This window comes from Zingiber officinale, chromosome 7A (assembly GCF_018446385.1).
Source record: "Zingiber officinale cultivar Zhangliang chromosome 7A, Zo_v1.1, whole genome shotgun sequence".
Lineage (NCBI taxonomy): Eukaryota > Viridiplantae > Streptophyta > Magnoliopsida > Zingiberales > Zingiberaceae > Zingiber > Zingiber officinale.
The window spans coordinates 27,035,445-27,061,918 of NC_055998.1; the positions used below are offsets into that span (position 1 = coordinate 27,035,445).

Consider the following 26,474-nt stretch of genomic DNA (forward strand, 5'->3'; position numbering starts at 1 on the left):
GACTTGAGAGGAAGAGGAAGAGTCAAGTTTGACTTGACTAATTGCCACATCATTGGTGAGATGGCAAGATGTGGATCAATGATGATGTGCCACATCATCAAAGTGTGCCACCTCATGGGAGTTACAACTCCATTCTCTTTAATGGCTACATTTAATGAGAATGGGGGTTACACCTTGGAGATGTGGCCGGCCACTTATCATTGTGAATGAAATTGATTTTTCATTCAAGGCATATTGATTCCTTCTTCTTCCTTGAGTTCTTCTTGCTCTCTCCCTCTCCTCTTCTTGCCGTGACCTATCAAGGTGCTAGCACACCTTTGTTTAGGTCTTCTCCACCTAAGTTGTCCGTGTGGATACTTCTAGAGGACCGTACGCTTGACGGTCTAGAGATCCAGCATTTTGGACGAGCGGGATACGCGAAAGGCACGCTTCAAAGGTATAAAAATGTTTTCTTCCTTTGTAGATCTACTGTAGATTTAAGCTTTAAACTCGTACTCGTATTTTCGAAAGTTTTCTTCGCACGAGATCCAGTGGCATGGGTGATTCGGGGTTTCCGCGACGCGAAAATGCGGTTTTCACGGCCCGAAAAACCCAACAGTCTTCAAAAGTCCTTTGGTCAATGCTACCTGCAGGCTGCAACCGGATCACCCCGGTCTCTGGTACCCCAAGGCTCGAGGTAGATCCGACGAGTATATAAGTAACAGGATAATAATATAATAGTGAAATAAATGAGAGACGAGTACGGAGACGTACCCTGGCCCAGGGGGGCGCCCTCGAATGGGACGCTGTTCGAGTTGTCGCGACCCAGAAGAGTAGGTGACTTGGAGCCGGATGTGGAGCTGGGTCTGGCGGCACGGAGCCGAATGCGGCCTGGATCCGGAAGATGATACGCGGACTGGGAAGCGAGATCGGTACGCAGGCCGGGACACGAGATCGGCATGCAGGCCGGGACATGAGATCAGCACGCAGACCGAGATATGATAGCGGCACGCAAGATGAGATAAGACATCGGCATGCAGGCTGAGACACTACACATAGACATGAACACAACGCACAACCCAGACCGGCACGAAAGTTGGAACACAATAACGACACGAAAGCCGGAGCACAATAGCGGCACTAAGGCCGAGAACGCAATAGGGCACGCAGGTCGGAGGCATACGACGACGAGGGATCTACACTGGCTTTGAGCAAATTTTGCACGGGTGTGATCAGCCGGCAATCTCGCAACGATAATAAGGTGGGCGGAGGTCCCGGAGGGCAGCGTGCAAAGAGAAGGGCGCCGATAAGGAGGAAGGGGTCGCAGCTGCGTGCTTAGTCTGCGTGAGGCGATGATGAGATCTGACTGCTACTGCTTGCGGCGCCAGCGGCCGCAGTGAGGGTTGCGAGGCTACGATGGTCGGCGGACAGCGAAGGCAACGAGAGGGGCCACCGGGCTGTGATGCCTGAGACGACATCCAGGCCCCGAAGGAAGAGGTCGACTAGAGGAGAGATGAATGAAGTTGGAGGCGAGGGAGAAGGGAGGCGTCGGCTGGCCGGCGATGGCAACGGCTTCGCTATGAGGACGGTAGCGACGTCTCGTAAGAGAGCGTGAGAGAGGGAGAATAGGAGGAAGCTGTCGGCGTCATGTGGAGGAGAGAATGGGAGCAGCGACCGATCTGTCCGACGGCGGCCTCGCGAGGAGGAGGGGGAGAGAAGTGCCGGTGACGAGGGAGGAGAGGAGTTGGCGACACCAGTGATGCTGGCGGTGGTAGGGGAAGGCCATGTGTGTGAAGCTCCGGTCGGAGGCAGCGGCGACGGCGGTCTCAAGAGGGAAGTCATGGAGGCGCGATAAGGAGAGGGAGAGGAGAAGAGGTGAAGGCCGACGGCCGACGTCGACGCCGGCGAGGAGCCTGGGAAGGAGGAAGGTTTTTCTCCTTGTTGGTGGCGATCGCAGAAAACGAGCCTGAACCCCCCTGCATGCTACAGTGCATCCTCCTTTTCTCCTCAAGCCCTAACCAACCAAAAGACTCAAATGCCCTCCTTCCTCCCCCCAATTTCTTCTTTTCCCTTCCCCTATATCCACATACCAAGTAACATAGATACATCTCTTCTAGTTAAAGCAACTAGGACACCTACAAATTTACATTGATTATTTTTCTATTGTGTGCTTCTAACTTTCAAAACTATAAAATGTACCTGCAAATATAAAGGTTTGAGATGTTGAATCTCAACTTTAAAATATATTCACCAGTAGACAAAATATAGTAAAAGGGGACTATCTAAGGATCACTTTGTGTCGACCATGTAAATCAACTAACTGACGATCCTGTCCTTTCATTGTTAGACGACCAAAAAAATTATTAAAGTGACCTAAAACATTGATCCATTGGAGTTTATGGTCAACATCAACTGATAACTAGAATTATTCAAAGTGTATATTATTAACATAAATAAACAAATATACATGTGCACAAATAATGGTTCTAAGATTTTGACATTTATATAACAATATGTTTTCTGACTTCTATGTCTTTATCAATATGTCGGGGTGGTGCTAATTTTCATATGCAGTACCATATTGATGTTGGTTTTTTAGACATATACTAAAACACGTTGGTGTGACTTATTGTTTTTTAAAATGGGTGGTGTTGGCTTTGAGAAACTAGCACCACATTAGTGTTGGTTTTCTAAAACCAATACCAATGTGTCCATTGTTTAAAACTAGTGTCAATGTAGTAATCAATAAATTTTTGAAAACTAGAATCAATGTTGGTATTGGTTTGTAAATACCATAACCAATGTTGTTGCTAGTTCTGGTCTTTTGCAAATCAGCATCAATGTTGGTTCTGGTCTTTACAAACCAACACCAAAGTGTAAATGTGTCTTTGAAAATCAGAACCAATGTTAGTACTAATTTACACATGGAAAGTGCTAGCTTTTGAAAACCAACACCAACATTGATTAATGGGTTTTTAAAGACCAACACTGATGTTGCAATTTTTTAAAACCAGTACCATTATGTTCTTCGAAATTAAGCAACAAAGTGTTCTCCCAATGATTTTTAAACAGCTGATTCTTAGAAACTATGATGGGTAAAAGACAAACATTCAACATACTTTTGCAACACCTTTTTGCGTCATTATAAAACACAAGTAGAACAAGGAGAGGAGAAAGATGACCAGTGTAGTTGTGAGCGAAAACTCTAACTCACTTGGCGCAAGCTCAGTAAAGTTGTGAGCGAAAACCCTAACTTACTTGACATGAGCTGAGAGTTGAAGAAGATGACCTACATCTAGGGTTGGAAGCAGAGGAAGAGAGGAGTGAATGAGCGACGAAGAGAGTTTATGGCTTCTATTTTAGGGAAGAGAGGGAAGCGAAGGAAGAGAATGAGAACAAATAAGCCCGCGAAGGAAGAGAGAGATTAAGAAAAATCAAATTTATGTTGTATCACCAAGCCATGCCTACTATCACTCACGGTCACCCCTATAAAAATGTGTAAAGTTTCAAAATTATATATATATATATGGTTAACACACAGTCGTCTCACTTTCAAGCGAGTTGGCAATTCATAAAAATAATTCAAAGATACATAAAACCTCTGAATTAAAGTCTAGCTTTATTAGCAGTATAAGATAGATCATTATCTTAATTCTTAAGTGCTGCAACTTTCTTCTTTTCTTTTTCTTTAAAAAATAATAATAATAATAATAAATAAATACATCAATCTCTATCATTGTCTCTTTTAATGCAATGCGAAAGGTGAGACTGCAGGAAAAAAACATCGTCGATACTGGCGATGAAGGAAATATTTGGCATTTTCAGAAGACAAAGTGAGAACAGCCAACTTGCTCTTTTGACTTGGAAGGCCAAGGCATGTACTAAGTGGACACTCGGCAATAACACCAAGGATATGATAATTAATAATATGCTTTAATTGAAATTATAGACATTGATTAATTGATTTGGCAGAAAAAGACATTTGGATGAATTATTTAACAGAAGGAAGCTTCCCTCCCATTGACTGATCGATCCATCATCGATCTTAAAGGTCAAAATAGTTGGAGAAGATCTAGAAACAATCAACGTGTCACTCCCTCAGTCAATCACAAAAAAGAAAGTCGATAATATTGATAATATCATCCATGTATCCATTTTTTTATAAAATAATAAATAATTATTTATATTATACTACTCAACAACTCCAATAAATTTGCTCTATTTTTTTGTCGACTGATTTAATTCAATATTGGTGAATATTTTTACAATTTTAATATGGATTTTCATGAAACAAGTTGACATAATTAAGAGTTTAATGTGGTCGTCTGTGCTGCCACATCACCAATCATCAAGCAAAACTACAAAAACATTTCCCCACGTGTGTTGACCAACAGCTGGTGCGATCAAATTACAAAATTACCAGCTTAGTACCTTACTAAAGGAAAATTTTCAATATTGCCATCTATAATTTGTATCATTTAGCGTTTTTTTTTTTTTTTGTTTGTTTGTTTGTTTGTTTATTTCTGCTTGATATAATCCGTCTAGCAAATAATATATACGAGATGGTGCAAATTATCAACCACCTATTTACTCCCTCTCATACTCGTGGGACAGAGATGAGGGGGCCGCTGGGTGGCGGGACGCGCTTTTTTTTTTTTTTTTTTTTTTTTTTTTGCAACATTTGTCTCCGATGACAAGTCGAGTATAAAATAGGGTAACGTAAGTTTGCAACGTCGATATTTCGTCGTTGGAGGAAAGCAGAACCGACGTTTTTTGCCGACGGCGGCTGTGAGTGAACTCCTGGAGTCAAACGCGGCGGCGACGAAGGTCGAGAGGCCCCCACGCAGACGACAAATTCCAGGCCCAAAACCTAACAGATGAGCTTTCGCTCGTGGACGGTCTCGTCACCTCTCCACTTCCTCGAACTAATCAGTTCGCATGTCACTCCCCTAATTCCTCGTCTCTATAACGTGCGTACCCAAACCAAACTCAACCACCGCCTCTCACTATGCGCTTCCTCCTTCTCTTACTGTGCCTCGCCGCGGCTGGCGAAGCAACTCCAGCAGAGGAGCGGCAAATCCTCCTCCATTTGAAATCGACCTTCAAGACAGCAAACGCGACCGCCTTCCAATCATGGACCGCAAACAACCCACATTGCGGCGGCTTCGCCGGTGTCACGTGTGATTCTGGTGGCTCTGTTTCAGAAATTGATCTCACCGGCATCGGAATCTCCGGAGAAATCCGTTTTGATATTATTTGCCGGCTTCCTTCGCTCACTGCCCTCTCCCTGGTGTCTAATGACCTCTCCGGTGACATCTCCGATGATCTTCACAGATGCACCAGACTCCGCCGGCTTGACCTCGCCTTCAACTCTCTCAGAGGTGTAGTTCCCGAAATGACCACTCTAGTCGAGCTTCAGATCCTCAACTTTTCTAGTAATTATTTCACCGGTGCCTTCCCGTGGAGCTCCCTCGCCGGGCTGACTGAGTTGGAGGTACTCAGCGTCGGAGATAACTCTTTCGATCCTAATCCTTTCCCTGATGTGGTGCTGAATTTGACCAAACTCAATCGGCTTTACCTCTCTAATTGTAACATCCATGGACAAATTCCGCCGGCGATCGGTAACCTGACAAAGCTCATTGACCTTGAGATAGCCGACAGCTTCCTCACTGGCGTGATCCCCCCGGAGATCTCCAAGCTCTCCAATCTGTGGCAACTCGAGCTTTACAACAATTCGCTCACCGGACGTATCCCGACTGGGTTCGGGAACCTCACAAAGTTGGCCTTCTTCGATGCGTCGATGAACAATTTGGAGGGCGACCTATCGGAGCTCCGGAACTTGACGAACCTCGTCTCTCTACAGCTGTTCGATAACAACCTCTCCGGCGAAGTACCGCCGGAATTTGGGGACTTCCGATTCCTCACCAACCTCTCGTTGTACGTGAACAGGTTCATCGGGAAGTTGCCGGCAAAGCTTGGAAGTTGGACTGAGTTCAACTTCATCGACGTGTCGACTAACTCCTTTACAGGGCCAATCCCGCCGGATATGTGCCGGAAAGGGACCATGAAGAAGCTTCTGATGCTGGAGAACAAGTTCACCGGGGAGATCCCCGCCAGTTACGCTAATTGCTCTTCTCTGCTTCGGTTCAGGGTCAGTAACAACTCGCTCTCCGGTGAAGTTCCCTCAGATCTCTGGAGCTTGCCAAACTTGAACATTATCGATCTCGCCGTCAACCAATTTGAAGGTTCGATTGGCGCCGGGATCGGCGCTGCCAAGTCCCTAAACCAGATCTTTATTTCCGACAACCGGTTCTCGGGTCAGATTCCTCCAGAGATCGGAGACGCGGCGTCGATCGTCCAGATAGATCTGCATAACAACCAATTCTCAGGCACGATCCCGTCGAGCGTCGGAGGTCTACGAAACCTTGCGAGTCTTAATCTGCAGAGCAACGGCTTCTCCGGCCAGATCCCTAATGAGATCGGCTCGTGCGCAGCGTTAAGCACCATGAACCTCGCCGAGAACAGCCTTTCCGGACCTATCCCTGCAAGCCTCGGCCAGCTGACGAACCTCAACTCGTTGAATTTGTCGGGCAACAAGCTCTCCGGCTTGATTCCGGGGAGCATCTCCGCGTTGAAGCTTTCCTCCCTTGATCTCTCCAACAACAGTCTCACCGGCGCCATCCCGTCGAGTTTCGCTATTTCGGCCTACAGTGGCAGTTTCGCCGGAAACCCCGGCCTCTGCGTCTACGGTATCAACGCCGACAAACTCAGCTCTGTCCAGCGATGCTCAGCCTTGAAGAGGGGCTTTACCGGTGAGTTGCGTACCATCCTCACCTGCATTCTCTCCGTCGCAGCTGTCTTCCTCGCCGCTCTCGGTCTCCATATCGTGCTAAAGAAGCGCCGCCACGACTCCAGTGGCGGTGCCAGCGACGGGGCATTTTTAAAAGACCCGTCATGGGACATGAAGTCGTTCCGGATCGTGACGTTCAACGAGCAGGAAATTGTAGAAGGAATCAAACCTGAGAATCTCATCGGGAAAGGGGGATCCGGCGAGGTGTATCAGGTGCATCTGGCGAATGGGGAAGTGATGGCAGTGAAACAGATATGGCGGAGTCTGGCGGAGGCCGGAACCAAGGAGCGGAGCACGGCAGCGATGCTAGCGTCAACCCGGGGGCGAGGGAGGAGGGGGCGGAAGCGGACGGCGACTAGCGAGTTCGAGGCGGAGGTGGAGACGTTGAGCACCGTGCGGCACGTCAACGTGGTGAAGCTCTTCTGCAGCATCACGAGCGAGGAGTGGTGCCTGCTTGTATACGAGCACCTTCCCAACGGCAGCCTGTGGGATAAGCTTCACGGGTCGGCCGCGGCGTCGCCTGGGAAGGCCGAGGAGTTGAGTTGGGAGGAGAGGTACCAAGTGGCACTTGGGGCTGCGAGAGGTCTCGAGTATCTGCACCACGGGGGTGAACGCCCCATCCTTCACCGCGACGTCAAATCCAGTAACATCCTTCTCGATGAGTGCCTCATGCCCCGTATTGCCGACTTCGGCCTCGCCAAGATCCTGCACTCCGCGGCCGTCGCCGCCGCCGGAGGGGGCGCAGGCGAAGCTTCGTCTGCTCCTGTCATCGCCGGCACCCACGGCTACATCGCTCCAGGTCCACTTCGCTCTGTTTCCTTAATCTAACGTCTCAGAATCGCTCTTTTCAAATCCTATGATTAAAAAACATTCACCTTTTTCGTAATTAAGCTCGATCAATCATCCTGTTCATCTAAATTGTTCGATGGCCATCAGATTTTCATCGATTTACTTTTCTGTTCATTTCAATCGTTAATTGTCGCGGTTAAAAAATGCAGAGTACGCCTACACGTGGAAGGTGAACGAGAAGAGCGACGTGTACAGCTTCGGGGTGGTGCTGATGGAGCTGGTGACCGGACGGCGGCCGATCGAGGCGGAATACGGCGAGAGCAAAGACATCGTCCACTGGGTGTCGCAGCGGATGAGCAGCAGGGAGAGCCTGATGGCGGCGGTGGACAGCAGAATACAGCAGGAGTGGAGCAAGGAGGAGGCGATCAAGGTTCTGCGAGTGGCGCTGCTGTGCACTGCGAGCCTACCGGCGATGCGGCCGTCGATGAGGACGGTGGTACAGATGCTGGAGGAGGCCGTGAACGGTGGAACCATAAAATCATATGTCAACAAGAAACTGATGGAAGTCCATGAGTGAAACGCTGGAACTCACCTCGTTCCCTGTACAATATCATTTTGGATGCGGACGGCCATGGACATTAACATCGAGCTCATCTCGTTCCTCACAATAATCATCGCGTTCTAAGCGATGGTGATTTGCTATTAGTCTGTGCATTTTTTTTCATAAGTGCCGATCAAATTGGAAGAGGACTTAAAAAACTACGACTATTGATACTGTTCTGTTCGAAATCCAAGTCAGGTGAAGACTGACGGAGATGACACGGGTGTTGACACACTTAGCATATATGTGCTTCGGAAGAATGAACCCCCCCATATGGAACTTAATGGCAGCGGTGAAGAAATCGATGGTACTTAGATTTTGCGCACACTAAGATAAGTACCCGGAGCGTTAAAGACCAGAAACTAAGAAAAAAAAGTTTCCCGCGCAGACCTTCCGAGGCTTAAGTTAAGTACTTTTCCCCTAGAAGAATAGTGTACGAAGGAAAAAAGAACGGTAGAAAACAAGTGTGAATGAGCGCGTACATACCTAGTTAAGGGAAAAGACCTCCCTTTTTATATGACGCTGTGTACCTTCAGAGCCTACATGTTATCAGAGAATGTCGGGTGTCAGGGCTTGTCGGGTGAGAGAAGATATACGATGACCTCCTAATATTGGTGGAATGAAGGTTCCATTCGCAGGTGATAGCAGACCACTGGAATATTTCCTGACGTATGATATTTATTCTCTGATAAGAGGTTACGATTCTTTGACATTGTTTGCCGCTTAACACTTTCCATCCCGCCCGAGTTTAGTGACGAGCAACTGGGGATGACCGCTTAGAGGTACAACTTGACTTGAATCTTGATGAGGAGGCTGAGCCTTGACGACCCGTCCGGGCTTTATCTGTTATTTGTTTCCATCCCACCAGGGGAAAAGTCCACGGCGCAAGTCCTCCGATGCTCAAGTCAAGTACTTTTTTCCCAGAAGAATAGTGTATGAAGGAAAAAAGATCTGCAGAAGATGAGTGCGAATGTGCGCGTACGTACCTGGCTAAAGGAGAGCACCTCCGATCCCTTTTTATATGACATTGTGTATCTTCAGAGCTTACACGTTGTCAGAGAATGTAGGGTGTCAGGGCTTGTTGGGTGAAAGAAGATATACGGTGACCTCCTATTGGTGGAAGGAAGGTTCCATTCGCATGTGATAGTAGACTACTAGAATATTTCCTGACGTATAACAGTTATTATCTGACAGGAGATTACGATTCCTTGACATTGTTTGCCTCTTAACGCTTTCCATCCTGCCCGGTTTTAGCTATGGACAGCTCAGGATGACCGTTCAGAGGTACCACCTGACTTGAGTCTTGATGAGGAGGTTGAGCCGTGGTGACTCGCCCGGGCTTTATCTGTTATCTAAATCTGAGACTGTGGCGAGGGACCCATCCTTCATGCCTTGATCGCTGCAGGGGCGGGGCGAGAGTTGTTTTAGGTAAAGTACCCTGCCTATTCACATGACCCGAGATGGGGAAGTCCGATTAGTCGGGGATAGATTAGGAACTAATCCAGGGTGCCTCTTACATATCAGATCTGGAGACCTGTCCTACCTGTGCCCACCAGGAATTATGTGACTGATGACATGAGACGGTCTAACTCCCTTTTTCTCCTAACTATTGACTATCACGTCCCTTTTACTTTTGATCGTCACGTTCCCTTGACTTTTGATTACCCTTAATTACTACGTTCCCTTGACTTTTGACTACATGACCTTATCAAATCCCTCCTTTATCCACTGTACCAGATACCATCATATTTCTTCGGCACACATATAAGTCTCAAATCTACAAGTCTAATAACATTTCACAATTTGATTCCTATAAAAACAGGATGGTATGCAAACTCTAATATTATTTTTCCCCCGTCTTAATAATTTCCTATTACCTGTATAGGTCGGCCGGATTGGATTAGTAAGAAAAGAGGAGGTTGGGTATATATGGTATATGGAACTAAGCCAAAGAAATTTAGCATGACTTACACTCGGATTCGGAATTAATAGAAGTTCAAGAGTTAAATTCAGAATATGAAGGTGCTTGATGTCTATCGGGATATGATTTGACGTGACTTAATTAGAATATAAAATAAATAAATAATATAAAAGTTTAATTTCACTTACCTTGTTTACATCCCTATTTATTCCACTGAACTCTAACTCGGCGGGTCGTTTCTTCTATGCGCCAAACCACTGGATCACGACCGTAGACACCGTTAAGTGTCCCCATTGGTTCCCCTATGCGACTTTGCTTTGCATCACGCCGTTAGAAAAGCATTTACCCCCATCTCCACCTCTTTAAATCCTCAGCACAACACCACTGAAGATGTAGTAGTCTCATATCAATCTCCATTCCATCCATTCCTTTGGAAATCGCCAAGAAGTACTAGCGGGGCAAAAGCATCGAGAGCTGCCTCTGATGTCTTCTGATTCACTTCTTTGCTTCGTGTCGTCCAAAGGGTCGCCATTCGGAGGACGGATTCTCTGTCCCGAAAATTATCTGTCCCGGTGTCCCACTCACTAAACGCCAAAAAATTAAACAGTATCAAAAATGTGTAAAGCCCGTGACTCTACTTTACCCTCCCAAAATCCATCGTCTACCCCTGCTGTGTTCTGTGCCCTAAAATACCTTTGGCGTCGGCAACTCTAGCAGCCATCGAGGTCAGATTCCTCCACCATCTGTGACATCTCTGCCATTTCTAATGTGGTCCTTCGTCATCTCCGTCCCCTCCCTTCATCCCCTCCCTTCATCGACTCCAGTAGCTTCGGCTTCGCCTCCAACTCCAGCAGGGTCCGACTTCCCCTCCCTTCGTGGACTCCAGCAGCTCCGGCTTCCCCTCCCTTCATCGACTCCAGTAGCTCCGCCTTCGCCTCCAACTCCAGCAGGGTCTGACTTCCCCTCCTTTCTTGGACTCTAGCAGCTCCGGCTTCCCTTCCCTTTGTCGACTCCATCAGCTCCGGCTTCCCTTTGTTGGATCGAGACGCGATAGAGGGAGGGGGTTGAATAGCGCTCGCGGCTAATTCGTTCGATTATCGGAATCGTAAAACTATCGGAGTAATTAAACCGCAGCGGAATAAAAACAAACATACACAGACGCAAGAGATTTTTACTTCGTTCGGAGTCTTGATTGACTCCTACTCGAAGGCCCGCGATCCTTGATCGCTTTACGTGGGCAACAACTATAAGTTCGATAAAAGGATTACAAGATGAAGTACAAGTAAATGCAAAAACTAATTATACCGACGACAAGAATAGAATCTCGAAGCTTCGGGTTGTCGTAAACTTGTAGCATCACTTTTGGGCGTCTTTCAGAGCAGCATGTTGGAGACAGAAGACTTGGAAATTGTTGATTTGAGCTGCTGGTCGAGACCCCTTATAAAGGGTGTTCAAGGCGCCTTCTACTGTTCACCAAGGCGCCTTGAATGAGCCGAGTCAGCCACGGAGATAAGTGCTGAACTGGTCGAACCTTATCAGGTTCAAGGCGCCTCCAACATCTCCAAGGCGCCTTCATCAAGCTGTCCAAGGTGCCTTGACTTCCTTCAAGGCGCCTCCAAGCTTCCTTCGCAACCAGTTCAGGTTTTACACCCGAGGCGCCTCCAAGCTCCATGGAGGCACCTCGGACACTGTTCATCCGAGGTTAATCTTTGCTCTTTGGTCCCTGCAAGATACATTAGTCCCAAATATACCCTGCAGCACAAAGTTAACACATAAAACATAATAGTTGTGATAATGACAGTCTCCGGACTGTCCGAGTCTGACTTCGGATTTTCGTCCGGAAACCCTAGGTCGACCCGACGCCTACTGTTCCCTCTACAGGGAACGCGTCCTCACCTACTCCACTCAGGAGATGTACCTACTGCCAGTGCGATCCTCCAGATCGACTGGACTTTTGCAAAGCACTCAACGCTCTCGGACTTTCTGCTGGACATCCGCTTCTCGGCTAGTCCAGTCTTTCACCTGGTTCGCGATACCAGGACTTTCCACCTAGGGTTACCACCCCCTAGGACTTTTGCTTGAAGCCATCAACCTACCAAGACTTTCCTCATAGGGTTATCGCCCCCTATGATCTAGGGTTACCACCCCCTAGGGTTTTCCCTTTGCCTAACCGCAGCTAGGACTTTTCTCCACCTAGGGTTACCACCCCCTAGGACCTAGGGTTACCACCCCCTAGGACCTAGGGTTACCACCTCCTAGGGTTTTCACCTGCCTAACCGCAGTTAGGACTTTCCTGAAACACTCATTCAACATGTTAGATAACAACAAGACTTAACTTTGAACCCTTTGCCATTATCAAAACTTGGGTTCGATCGTCGGATGATTCCCGCACCAACAATCTCCCCCTTTTTGATTATGACAACCCAAATTCAAAGTTAAGTAAAACAAATGCATAAAAAAGTTTTAAGTGAGCAAGCTTAAGTATGTAAATTCAAATGAACGCCTAACTTAAGCTAACACTTAAACTTTTATGAAGCTCCCCCTTAATACAAGGTTTCCTTTTTAAATAAAGTTTTATTTTTGAATTACCTACTCTCCCCTTAATAAAACACTTTTTACTTTTGATTTTGAATTTCCTACTCTCCCCCTTTGCCATATATCAAAAAATAAGCAAAAATAGACAGTTGATTTTTAAAGATGGATAACAAGATTTTGAAAACACTTAACAGTTTTTCATTTCTTACTTTTAGCTAAGTGAATGGATGATGTTAGCTCTTTGGAAACTTAGTTAAAATTAGAAAACCACTAGAAGGTGGAACCTTTTGATAGTCTTTAACTAAGTTTATATGCAGAGAAGTACTTGTTTAGATTTTGTTAGTGAAATATTTGTAGCCTAAGTGATTTTTAAGAAAAAAAACATTTTTTGTGGGCTAAATTTTAAAATTTTGAAAATAAAGATTGAACCTTAGCTAAGCTCTTTGCAAGTATTGTATTTTGAAAACTATAGCTTAGGTTAAAAAACTTAGCATAATTTTAAACAATATTAAATTTTAGGACAAGGAGGGAGTGAAGTAGCTAAAAATTTGGTTTAGGTTATTTAGTTGGTTCTTAAGTTCAAGCATGAGTCAAGTTCAATAGATTTCAAATTATCTAATTGGTGTTGATCAGGTATCAGAGCCCTAAAGTACAAACATGCTTAATCTTAATATTTCCCTTTCCTTTAGTTTGAGAGAGACTTTTAGCTGAGATAAGGTTATTTTGTCTTTAACAAGTAACTAAGCAAATTTTTGTGATATCACAACACTTTAAATTCTTAGTTTTAAAGGAAATAAGTCTTTAACAAATAACTAAGCAAATAATTTTGAAATTGAGTTTTAAAATAATTTTGAAATTGAGTTTTAAAATAATTTTGATTAGTTTAATTTAGTTGAATTAACTTGATTTAAGTTTAAGTCAATTTTAGTTTTAATTTCTTAGTCATCTCACCCGATCTATATTTTTAATCAGGTAACCCTATAAATGTTGTGAGATAAATTATGGTTGAAATTTAGGGTAAGGTTTAACTTTGTGTTAGATTCAGGTTTAGCTTTGGATTCAACAAGTAAGCATTCTTTGGATAAACTTCTGGGCTATGGTGAGTCACAAGGAACTCATTAAAGTAACCATGCCTTCGAGGTTTCCCAAATAGTCCTACCCATTGAACTTAATACTAAACCTTGGTCTAACTAGTTAGGGTCCATTTAAGGGTAGCTTCGGTCAGTTCCACTTGGCCAAATGCACCAGGTCGAAGCCATATCTTCCTAGACATGCGATGCCCAAGCTTCCCTAACGTACTATCATCCAAAAACTTCACCAGTACTGAGGGTCAAGTTAAACCTAACCCGTTTTAATCTAACCTTAATTACCCTGCCGGGTAGTCTCCTCTTGTTTACCCATTTTGGGGAGATTAAGTTCAGTTACCCAGTCAGGTAGTTTAGTTAGGGGTTCCAGCTATTCAGGATCCTCCTTCTAAATTTTATTTGATTTTAATTTCGAATTTAAATTTCAAATTTTTTGTTTTAATTTGATTTTTGATTTTTAAATTTTTAATTTAAATTTCAAATTTTTAATTTGATTGTTTTTTTTTAATTTTGAACTTAAATTTCAAATTTTTAAGATTGTTTTTCTTTTTGCTCCCCTTGGATCATGGCCTCGATATGGTCTATCGAAGTAGTGTATTTGATCCTTCGGGACCCAGTATTGACCAAGTCTAACTTGATTAATCAATTTGGACTTGGGGACCCATGCTTGAATTATGTTTCTATTAACTAGAGACAGATATGATTTATATTTTGTTTTGGTCTTAAATCCAAGTCCGGATTTGTTTTAAATGGCTCGCTGTTTTCCAAGAATTAGATCCAAATTCTTGGAACCCAAGGTGAACCGTTCCAACGTGTTCTTGAGTTCTTTAATTTGAGCTTTCAGATTGGAATTTTCTTCCTCAAGTTGTTGGACTTGATTTGAACTTCCAATTTGAACTGACTCAGTTAAAGAACTCGAGTCAGTCGCTTCCTTAAAGGCTGTTACCTCCTTTTGGAGCAACTTAATCCGGATGTTGGATTTAGCCAACTTTTTTACTAAGTAAGGTAATAATTCATGCAAGTTATCTAATTGAAATTCTGCGAGTAGTGAACTTATAGTGGAGTTTGGTCCTTCGGAAATGAATGCGGATTCGTGGCTCTGCGCGGACTCAGTTTCTGATTCGAACTCAGACTCAGTGTCGATAATGTTTGCTAGTACTGGTAGAGCGAGAAGGCTCTCTTGCTCTTCTTCATCCGATTCGGATTCGTCTGATGACTCGGACCAGGTTTCCTTTAATGCTTTCTTTCTTCTCTTCTTGTTTGGACAATCTGGCATGTAGTGCCCCTTCTGATTACAGCCGTAGCACGTGACTCCAGTCTTGTCCTTCGTCTTCGTTTGAGTCACCTTTTTCAGCTTGCATATCTTCCGTACGAGCTTTACCAGTTCGGAAATAGCCTCATCATCATCTTCGTCCTCTGTGCCTGATTCGTCTTTGGACTCGGGTTTGGATTTGCGCCTTGACGTTGGTTCGCGCGTCCTACTAGTACCTGTAACCAAAGCAACACCTTTCTCGACCGGGCGTGCATAAGTCTGCTCATGCAATTCTAATTCGGAAAACAATTCATCTAGTTTTATTGAAGATAAATCTTTGGAAACTTTGTAGGCATCAATCATGGATGCCCACAAAGTGTTCCTCGGAAAAGCGTTTAGCGCGTACCTTATTACGTCGTGGTTTTCCACCTTTTGGCCAATCGCATGAAGCCCGTTGAGTAGCTCCCGGATGCGTGCGTGAAGCTGGTTCGCCGTCTCACCTTCTTGCATTTTAATATTATATAATTTATTTAAAATTAAATCACGCTTACTTACTTTAGCGTCTGACGTTCCCTCGTGCAGCTCGATTAGTTTGTTCCACAGCTCCTTCGCACTTGAAAATGGTCCGACTCTATTCAATTCTTCTTTTGTTAACCCGCATTACAGCATACAGGTTGCTTTAGCATCAGCTTCGACCTTCTTTCTTATGTTGGTATCCCAGTTAGTGCATGAAACGAGTTCTCCAGCGTCGTCAAGTGGTAGCTTAAGACCGGTCTGGATGATGATCCACATCTCGACTTGTGTCTTGAGATGATAGATCATCCTGTTCTTCCAATAGGCAAAGTCTTCGCCGGAGAAGAGCGAGGGGCGAGAAGTGCTAAAGCCTTCTTGGAGGGCCATTTGTAATATGTAACAACAAAAACATAAAGAATGTTCCAAGACTAGGTCTTGGATTAGCAGTGCGGGAGAAATAAGAAAAAAAAACGAGCTCGAGTGGTATTGTACCAATTTCGAGCAAAACCAATTCGATAAAACAATTAGAATGTAGCTAGCAAGCTAATTCTATTTTGACTCCGAAAATCTGAAAATACCACGAAAAAGATGCGTGATTGGTGGTTGCACCAGATCAACGCGACCCCGCTCTGATACCAATTGTTGGATCGAGACGCGCTAGAGGAGGGGGGTTGAATAGCGCTCGCGGCTAATTCGTTCGATTATCAGAATTGTAAAACTATTGGAGTAATTAAAACGCAGCGGAATAAAAACAAACATACACAGACGCAAGAGATTTTTACTTCGTTCGGAGCCTTGATCGACTCCTACTCGAAGGCCCGCGATCCTTGATCACTTTGCATGGGCAACAACTATAAGTTCGATAAAAGGATTACAAGATGAAGTACAAGTAAATGCAAAAACTAATTATACCGACGACAAGAATAGAATCTCAAAGCTTCGGGTCGTTGTAAACTTGTAGCAGCACTTTTGGGCGTCTTTCAGAGCAGCACGTTGGAGACAGAAGACTTGGAAATTGTTGATTTGAGCTGCTAGTCGAGACCCCTTATAAAGGGTGTTCAAGGCGCCTTCTACTGTTCACCAAGGCGTCTTGAATGAGCCGAGTCAGCCGCGGAGATAAGTGCTGAACTGGTCGAACCTTATTAGGTTCAAGGCGCCTCCAACCTCTCCAAGGCGCCTTCATCAAGCTGTCTAAGGCGCCTTGGCTTCCTTCAAGGCGCCTCTAAGCTTCCTTCGCAGCCAGTTCAGGTTTTGCACCCGAGGCGCCTCCAAGCTCCATGGAGGCGCCTCGGACACTGTTCATCCGAGGTTAATCTTTGCTCTTTGGTCCCTGCAAGATACATTAGTCCCAAATATACCCTGCAGCACAAAGTTAGCACATAAAATATAATAGTTGTGATAATGACAGTCTTCGGACTGTCCGAGTCTGACTTCGGATTTCCGTCCGGAAACCCTAGGTCGACCCGACGCCTACTGTTCCCTCTACGAGGAACGCGTCCTCACCTACTCCACTCAGGAGATTTACCTACTGCCAGTGCGATCCTCCAGATCGATTGGACTTTTGCTTAGCACTCGACGCTCCCGGACTTTCTGCTGGACATCCGCTTCCCGGCTAGTCCAGCCTTTCACTTGGTTCGCGACACCAGGACTTTCCACCTAGGGTTACCACCCCGTAGGACTTTTGCCTGAAGCCATCGACCTACCAAGACTTTCCTCATAGGGTTACCACCCCCTATGACCTAGGGTTACCACCCCCTAGGGTTTTCCCTTTGCCTAACCGCAGCTAGGACTTTTCTCCACCTAGGGTTACCACCCCCTAGGACCTAGGGTTACCACCCCCTAGGGTTTTCACCTACCTAACCGTAGTTAGGACTTTCCTGAAACACTCATTCAACATGTTAGATAACAACAAGACTTAACTTTGAACCCTTTGCCATTATCAAAACTTGGGTTCGATCGTCCGATGATTCCCGCACCAACACCCTTCCCTTTGTCAACTCTAGCAGGTCCATATCTTCATCGTGGTCCTCCACCGTTGTCGTAGCTCCATTCTTTTTGCCTTGAAATATTAGCGACCCAAGATATTCCTAATTCTCAACATCAATGTTCAAGTTATTATAACTTTAATTAAGTCATAAATTAGTGTTTCAAACAAGACATTTGGTGTCGATTGTCCTTCTATTTTCCTCTTTAACTTCAGTTCAGATTTTATAGTTTATACCCTCCTTTTAAGTGAAATTGTATTTTACCTGAATGCATATGCATGAAATGTTGACCATATATAAGTGGAGATAGGATTTAATTTATTACAATAGCTAATTGAAATACTTGTCTAGGTTGTGATTGTGCCCTAATTTATTTCTTTAACAACTAGTAGGTATGAGATTGTTTTGGAGTAAACTTTTAGAGCTTTTATTTAAAATGAGTTAGAACTTAGAAGGATTAATAGAGTGGGGCTATGCCTCAAATTGAACTCCTCAATGATCTAAAGCATGTTTTCTTCGACTCAGACATCTATAGTTAATGAGAGGAATTCGAGTCTATTATATATTCTTACTTTGAGAACTCCTTGCTTTAATGGTTGCTCCAATTCATTTTCTTGATATTGCATAAGTTACCTGCTCCAAATCAAGTCATCCTGAAACAAGGTTTAATTGTGAGGCTAAAATGAAAGTTAGTTGTCGAAAAAATGCCAACTTGACTGTGGAGCAATTTGTTAAAGAGCATAATCATTATCTAAGTCCAAACAAAACTCACCTCTACAGATGTCATAGAAATATATCTTCTTCTGCGGCTATACAGATTGAGATAACAAGTGATATGAGAATCCTCCCAAAAGCATCTCATGATCTTATGATGAGACAAGTAGGTGGGAGAGAAAATTTAGGTTTTATTCCTGAAGATTACAAAAATTACTTGCGATCCAAAAGAACAAGAAATATGAGAGTTGGTGATACAGGAGGTGTATTGAAATTTTTACAGAAAATGAAGTTCGATGATCCCAACTTTTTTTTACGATATTCAAGTTGATGAAGATGATTTGATAACCAATATTTTTTGGTGTGATGCTAAGATGAGAGCTGATTATGAAAATTTTGGAGATATTGTTTGCTTTGACACAACCTATAGGAAGAATAATGAAGGTCGTCCAATTGCGTTGTTTGTAGGTGTTAATCATCATAAGCAATCCATAATTTTTGGTGTAGCTTTATTATATGATGAAACATCTTTGACGTTTGAGTGGTTGTTTGATACATTTACCAAAGCTATGTATAAGAAAAAACCAATAACTATTCTTACAGATCAAGATGCAACAATGATAAAGTCTTTAGCTTCTAGATGGCTTAAAACACATCATCGTTTGTGTATTTGACATATTTATAAAAAATGCTTGAATACATTTGAGAAGAGTTTTTTATGATTTCAAAGAGTTTACTAAATATTTTTCTTTATATATATATGATTTTGATGAAGAGGAAGATTTTATTTCAACTTGGAAAATGATGTTGACCAAGTATGCACTTGAAGACAATGATTGGTTAAGACGTCTATTTCGCATAAAGGAAAAATGGGCTTTAGTATATGGATGACTAATGTTTTGTGCGGATATGACTACAACCCAAAGAAGTGAGAGTATGAATAGTATTTTGAAAAGGTATGTCACTTATCAACACAAGTTTTTAGACTTTTTCAAGCACTTTCAAAGATTGCTTGATGATCGTCGATATGAGGAGTTAAAAGCATATTTTAGATCAAATACAAGTGTTCCATGTTTAGTGTATCCAATTGAAATTTTAAAGCATGTAAGTTGATGTAAGTTGTATTTATACTCCTGAGGCATACAAGTGTTTTGAACAAGAGTGGTACAAATCTCATGATTCTAGTGTAGATATTTGTGAGGATGTTGAATCACATACAAAATACAAGATTACTTCTCACAAAAAGAGTTACCATCATATAGTTACACTTGATTCATCCGGTCAAAAAATTGAGTACAGCTGTAGAAAATTTGATTTTGCTGGGATTTTGTGTTCTCATATTTTGAAAATATTTATGATAAAAAATATCATGAAGATCCCAAGTGAGTATATATCGAAAAGGTGGACTCGAAAAGCAAAAGATGGATACTTTGGAGTTCTTGATTTAATTGCTAACAAAGGTAGTTTAGATCCAAAAGCTTGCACCAATTTGTGACATAAAGAATTAAGTGAGTTGTTTGTTCAATTGGTTACCAAGGTAGTGGAGAGGGAAGACACTTACAAGGTTGTTAAAGATAGTTTGTTGAGTATATTTAAGATGGTGGATGAGAGGTTATAAGTTAATGAACCAACTGTCGAACACCCAATTGAAAGAGAGTTCGAAATTGGTGAAGGAAATTCTCTTGGAGTCAAAGGAATTGAAACAAAGAAGAAAATTGTTTCAAGTAAGAGGTTGAAAAGTGGCTTAGATAAGATTTCAACAAAAAAAGGAAAGCAGTAAGAAAAACCAACCAAACTTCAACAATTGTTAAGGTTTCTCCCCATTCTTACTAAAGTATTGTTTATTTCTTGTCGTTACATTTGAGAAAGTATATAGAATTAAATCATTCTATTTTTTTATATAACAGGCTGTAGAAGAGCATTATGAAAATATATCTAGCATGCCCAATGTAGAATGCCAATGGATGATCAATCAAGTTAAGGATTGTTAAAGTATGTTAAACTAAAATAATTATGTTATCACTATCTAAAACTATATTTTATTGTTTTGGCCTATAAATTATAGCTGTGTTGAAGGTTTGAGTATTGCTGAAACTCAATTTCCACCACTTTTGTCAACACAACTGTCTCAGGTTCACTCTGATAATCGAGAAGGATGGTAACAAATTAACCAGATTTACACCTTTGTTATTTTTTTTAACCATTTCTCATAAGATCATATTTGTTATATCAATATACTTGTTAACACCTTAAAAGTATTTTTATATACACAAACTTCATGATGATCCTATATTTCTTTTGATTAATGACTTAGTTACTCACACTTTCCATTGCCATGGAACTAACAGAGTCAAGCATATTCTGGAAAATAAAATTAATGATCGGATGATCAATAAAGAAAATTTTATTTTAGTCGGCTTAAATAGAAGTTCTGGGCATGCAATCTGAGAGCATAGTTTGTTTTTAAGATCAATGAACTACTTGTTCAAATGGAGACAAATATGTTTGGGCAGGCATGACTTGTGTCTCCTTCATGTAGAAGGTGATCATAAACTTGGCAGACATGTGTTTCAACTATTGTTTAGGATTTGTAGTCTTTATATTATTTCATTGAAAACTCTTTTTTGGTCTTAAGGTAGCTTAGGAAAGAGGTCCAATGTCTAATGTGGCAACACAAACACATGATGCTTTTTCCTCGTGTAGTATAGCAATTGGAATTATGTGGCTTGCTTTGGACTGGAAAAGTACACATTCTCTCATTGACCATGATTTTTATGCATAAGCAAAATATGTTAAAGATTACAAATTTTATTGAGAAAAGTTATGTTATGGTAATGATCAAATTTCATGCGTGTATGGGCTAAATTAAGACAAATAAGTGATGTTCTGGCTTTTATTTTGTGATGTTCTTGATAGCTAAGTTTTGGCAAGAGAAACGATCATAGATATGTTTTGGATAAGCAATGTTTTTAATTTATAGTTAATCTGTTTTTCTACTCTGACTGCATAGATATATTGGAGCAGCTTTAGTAGCATCTTCCATTTTTAGTAGACTTACATGGATTTCCTTCTCTTGTTTTGTTTTTTTTCCAGGTACATCAATTATATGGATGTTGTTACAATGGAATGCACATCAACTAAAGGACACCACAAAGAGTGATTGATGTCAGCCAATATAGGTGTCGTTGGCATCAAGTTACAATGAAATGCAGACAAATATGTAATGAAGAGCTCCTCAAAACTCAAATATGCATACTTCATTTATGGCAAAGCCAAGAACTTCTATGCTACCTATTTTGTGAAATTTTTGTGGTTACCATATTTTGTGCTGCATATTTTTTATGCAACTTTTGTTTCATCTAATTATTTTTATGTGAACTTTCTAATTTCAACATTTATTTAGTGAGTGTTCTGTGAAACTTGTACAAGCTCCATATTTTGTATGGTAGCTATTCCTATCATATATTTCTGATCATGTAATGGTAATCGGATAGTATAGTAACAAATAGCTTGGTGGGCACTATAGTTTTGAATTCTATTGGTTTACTTTTTAACCTCTCTACTTTATGTTGTAAATAAATAGCTTGGTCGTGAAGTACATACAATTTGGACAGAATTTATTTATGTTTATTTGATAATTAAAGATAAATTAATAAACAAGCTCAAATGGTAATGACTGTAGTTTGCTAATGTTGATGAATTAAGTGTGCATAATTCATGTAAAAATAATATTAAAGGAACAACACATGCAAAGATTAATCTCAATTATTCTTGATTTGTCTAAGATCCAACATCACCTAAAACAACTAATAGAGATTGTTACAAATGCATATATGAAACAAATCTCATCATTCAAAAATATTGGCATCATTTGTTGATATACAAAGCTAACTAAAATAATGATACAGAATTAATATTCCTCCATAAATAAAAAAAAAACAAATGTTGACATCATTCATAATTATATTTCTTTATCACATTACAACACTAGCATTACTTAACTAGACCAACTAACAAACAAAATAAATATACAGCCAAAAGAATTAAGTTTACTATCACTAAAATCCAAACAATATGTGATACATTCTAATTTCCCATATTATGTCTAGGATAAACAATGTATTTACTTCCTACCCTTGACTCCACTCTTGGCAACATCCTAAAATGTATATCACTAGTGTTTTCATTTAGTCTAGTATTAGACCTCACCCACTTTAACCATCCATGCTGCTTACATCCATAATATAGTCTTCCTGGGTTCTTGATTGATCTAGAGACTAGCACCAATGATCTTAGTTTGTAGTCCCTGCACTGTACAGTTTCAAATTTGATATGATCGATGATGTTGTTACTTGATGATGCCATTCAATAGCAACCTAATACTTAAAAAAGTATGATTCGATATAATTAAGCTAAAAAATAGCAGTTTGCAAAAGTAATGAAAAATCACACATTTTTATGAAAAATTTGACAAACTTCACTCAAAGTAGCAACAATTTGCATGAAATACCTAAATTATATACAACTATATAATTGATCCATATAAGGGTGCATCAGCACCCCATACTTTCTAAACAAAAAAGAGCTAAATAATGTATAGTATTGTGTCGAAAATTTGATTTACCATATATTTAATAAATCAAATTGATCAACCTAAAGTGATATTGACATAATTTTTACCTATCACCAAATGATTAAATCAAGCATTCATAACATATAAATTTTACTTATGAATCTAAGCAATACATATAATAAAAACTACATTACATATAAGAAACCATGATAACCAACCAACAACAATCATTAGAAAAATCAACAGCAAACCTTAGAAAAATCTAGAACATGAGCTGACCTATATATACAAAGAGCATGGTACTTGTTTTGGTTAAATCATATCAATATTATCTTGGACATGACTTAACAAATTGGGGATTGGTTTAACCTGCATGATCCTTAAGTTACCATATTTAGATGCAATGCAATATCTTCATAAGCCTATGCTACATCAGTGGCATATGAGGTATATATTTATAAATAACACAAGTCTCGTTCAAGAAAAAAATTAGGGCAAAGGAGATCTAAACTGAAGGTAAAGAGGAAAATAGAAGGACAATCGACACCAAAGGTCTTGTTTGAAACACGATGGAGCTACAACAACGGTGGAGGACTACGATGGAGAAGTCAGACCTACTAGAGTTGGAGGGGAAGACGAAGCTGTTGGAGTCGACGAAGCGAGGGGAAGCCGAAGCTGCTGGAGTCGACTAAGGGAGGGAAAGCTGGAGCTGCTGGAGTCGACGAAGCGAGGGGAAGCCGGAGCTGTTGGAGTCGACGAAGGGAGGGAAAGCTGGAGCTGCTGGAGTCGACGAAGGGAGGGGACATATAGCGGAGGAAGCCGACCTCGATGGCTACTGGAGTCGCTGACGCCAAAGGTATTTTAGGGCACAGAACACAATGGGTTAGACAGTGGATTTTGGGAGGGTAAAGTAGAGTCACGGGTTTTGTACGTTTTTGACACTGTTTAATTTTTTGGCGTTTAGTGAGTGGGACATCGGGACAAAGAATTCTCGGGACAAAGGATCCGACCTCTGCCATTCGTCAAGGGGAAGAGGAGCTTGCGAAGAACTGGTTGTCTCTGCCAGCTTGCAGGTCATCGTGCCCGTGTCGTCGCCCAACTTCTAGAAGCTGGTGTATGAGGTCATGCTCTGGCAAGCGACGTTGGTGGGTGAGGCGCGGAGAAGGACGCCAGTGGCTGTCGAGGTCCCCATCGCACCGCTACGAGGGGACCTCCTCGATGAGTCCTACGAGCGCTGCTGCGGGGTCTGCACCGAGTATGCCAAGAACTTCTTTCTTGGTAATGTTCTCACCTCCGATCTACCCTATTCAATTGTTGATGCCCATCTACTTGTTCACTGTAAACATCCAATGTTGAATTCGAAGGCACACATTTGACCAAATTCCGACGAAAGAACTCTCTTTCTCCTTCATTTTTTTTGTATCTAACTTAACCTTTGTGGCATTTAATTAGTCACGTAAGGTCCAAACAAGAGGCCTATCTCTTTTCTTCTTCTGTCTCTTAGGGAGCCCTGCTCTCCCCATGAACATTGTTCTTGAGCATGGGAGAAATTTCTTGAGCATGAGATGCCAAAGTTCTAATATGTTCTGAACAGTTCAATTATGTACAGATTGTTAGATTATATATTTATTTTGGTCATGTCCGGAGTCTCAGATGGACCACCAGGTGAGGTGGATGGAATGTTGACGGAGTCCCGATGTCTCGAAGGTGGGGGGGGGTGTGCTGAGATGGCTTCTATGTTGACCAAGTCATCATAAGTCTTCTGGTCAACGCTACCAGCAACTAGTAACTAGGTTGTCCCAGTCTCTGGTACCCCGAGGCTTGAGGCAGATCCAACGAGTATATAATGTTGGAGCAATATCTCTTAGGTCAAGGTTGACCTGGTTGACCAAGCTTGAGTCTTGGTCATGGTTTCGATGTTTGCCAATACATGCAGACGACACATGAACAATGCAGGTGCAGTTGTTCATGTGGGGAGATTGTTGGTGCAATTCTCCACTGATCAGGGCTTGATCAGTTTGGTTGAAGAAGAGTCAAGTAGGTCAAGGTTGACCAGATACTTGATTGGAAAGTCCTAACTGGGATGTTAAGCAGAAGGAAAATCCTGGTGAGTGAAGCCAGGTGAAAGACCTAGTGAGTGAAGCTAGGCAGAGAGAAAATCCTGGTGAGTGAAGCCAGGTGAAAGTTCTAGTGAGTGAAGCTAGGCAGGAGAAAATCCTAGTGAGTGAGCTAGGTGAAAGGCCTAGTGAGTGAAGCTAGGCAGTATGAAAATCTTGGTGGGTGAAGCCAAGTGAAAGGCCTGGTGAGTGAAGCCAGGCAGATGGAAAGTCCTAGTGAGTGAAGCTAGGCAGAAGGAAATCCTGGTGAGTGAAGCCAGGTGGAAGTCCTAGTGAGTGAAGCTAGGCTGTGAGAAAATCCTGGTGAGTGAAGTTAGGTGAAAGTCCTAGTGAGTGAAGCTAGGCAGTTGGAAGTCCTGGTGAGTGAAGCCAGGCAGATGAGAAGTCCTGGCGAGTGAAGCCAGGCACGGGGAAAATCCAGTTGGGTCAACATTGACCAGACATTTGGTGAAAATCCAAGTAGGTCAAGGGATTGACCGGATACTTGGCACGAGGAGAAAAGTCCAAGTGGATCAAATGGATTGACCATACACTTGGTGAGGGAGTCCTAGCAGGTTAAGGGTGACCAGATGCTAGGCATGATGTACCAACAGGTCAAGGTTGACCAGATGTTGGTTTGAGGGGCTTGGGACTTGGTTTTGGGCAAAAACCAGCAGCTGGATCGATCAGCCAATCGATTGGCTGGAGCTCAATCGATCAGTCGATCAATTGGGGAGTTCCCGCGAGAAGCTTTCATCCCAATCGATCAGTGGATCGATTGGGAGGCAGTTGCGAGCGCACAGAAGCCTGCTGGATCGATCCAGAGGCCCCAATCGATCAGTGGATCGATTGGGAAGCTGCGATTTGTCGCGATAAGCCCTAAATCGATCCATTGATCGATCTAGGCAAATTCCCAGAGCACAGAGGCGCTCTGGATCGATCGGTTGTTCGATCCAAAGCCTCCCCGATCGATTAGGAGCTATCCAATCGATCGGGATCTGACCGTTAGCGTTGATTTAAGCCGCAGGCGTTCGATTCCTTCGGTAGAGACTTCACGCATACAACTCCGATCTTCACAGGTGACTCCACAGTGTTTCTCCACGCTACTGCCAGTTTTTGAAGAGTTCTTGGAGCAAGGTTTGCTGGTGATCCAACATCAAGAGGCGGGCTACAACAAGAAGCTATGGTTAGGATTTTTACTGTACATCTTGTAAGCTTTTGCCTATCCTGCATTTCCCTTTCTTCTTCTTGTACTGAGAGTGGTGTAGGGCTTCTCCGCCTTTGGTAGTTACCATAAAGGAGTGTTATTCTTAGTGGAGGGTACGTGAGTAGGTGTGGATCCTTGGACTAGTCACCTCTTGTGAGGTGGATACCAAGTAAACCCTCCTTGTTAGCATTGTGTAGTTTGTTTCTATATTTTTCGCTGCATATTTCTGAAGAAACAAGCTACAATGAGCGCCTAGCACGCGACGAGCTATTCACCCCCCCTCTAGCTACTTTTCGGTCCCAACATATAAGTAACAGATTAAGATGCATAATAATTATGAAATGAATATAGAGTGAGTACAGAGAATGTACCCT

General features: G+C 42.5%; 1 protein-coding gene and 1 pseudogene across 1 annotated transcript; both read left to right on the top strand.

Moving 5' to 3' along the window:
* The first annotated feature begins 4,724 nt into the window (after nt 1-4,724).
* On the top strand, nt 4,725-8,323 carry LOC122001222 (receptor-like protein kinase 7). Its single transcript, XM_042555858.1, has 2 exons — nt 4,725-7,628; nt 7,828-8,323. Exons 1-2 carry the CDS (start codon nt 4,988-4,990, stop codon nt 8,193-8,195), a joined length of 3,009 nt encoding a protein of 1,002 aa, XP_042411792.1. The 5' UTR covers nt 4,725-4,987; the 3' UTR covers nt 8,196-8,323.
* Nucleotides 8,324-23,625: 15,302 nt separating this feature from the next.
* The window catches only part of LOC121999297, a 76,232-nt pseudogene continuing 73,383 nt past the window's right edge, over nt 23,626-26,474 (top strand).

Bases quoted from the DNA above. Each gene is read 5' to 3' on its own strand.
- LOC122001222 (XM_042555858.1), top strand. From the start codon at position 4,988: ATGCGCTTCCTCCTTCTCTTACTGTGCCTCGCCGCGGCTGGCGAAGCA. The intron at 7,629-7,827 runs GTCCACTTCGCT...TAAAAAATGCAG, and splicing joins CCACGGCTACATCGCTCCAG to AGTACGCCTACACGTGGAAG.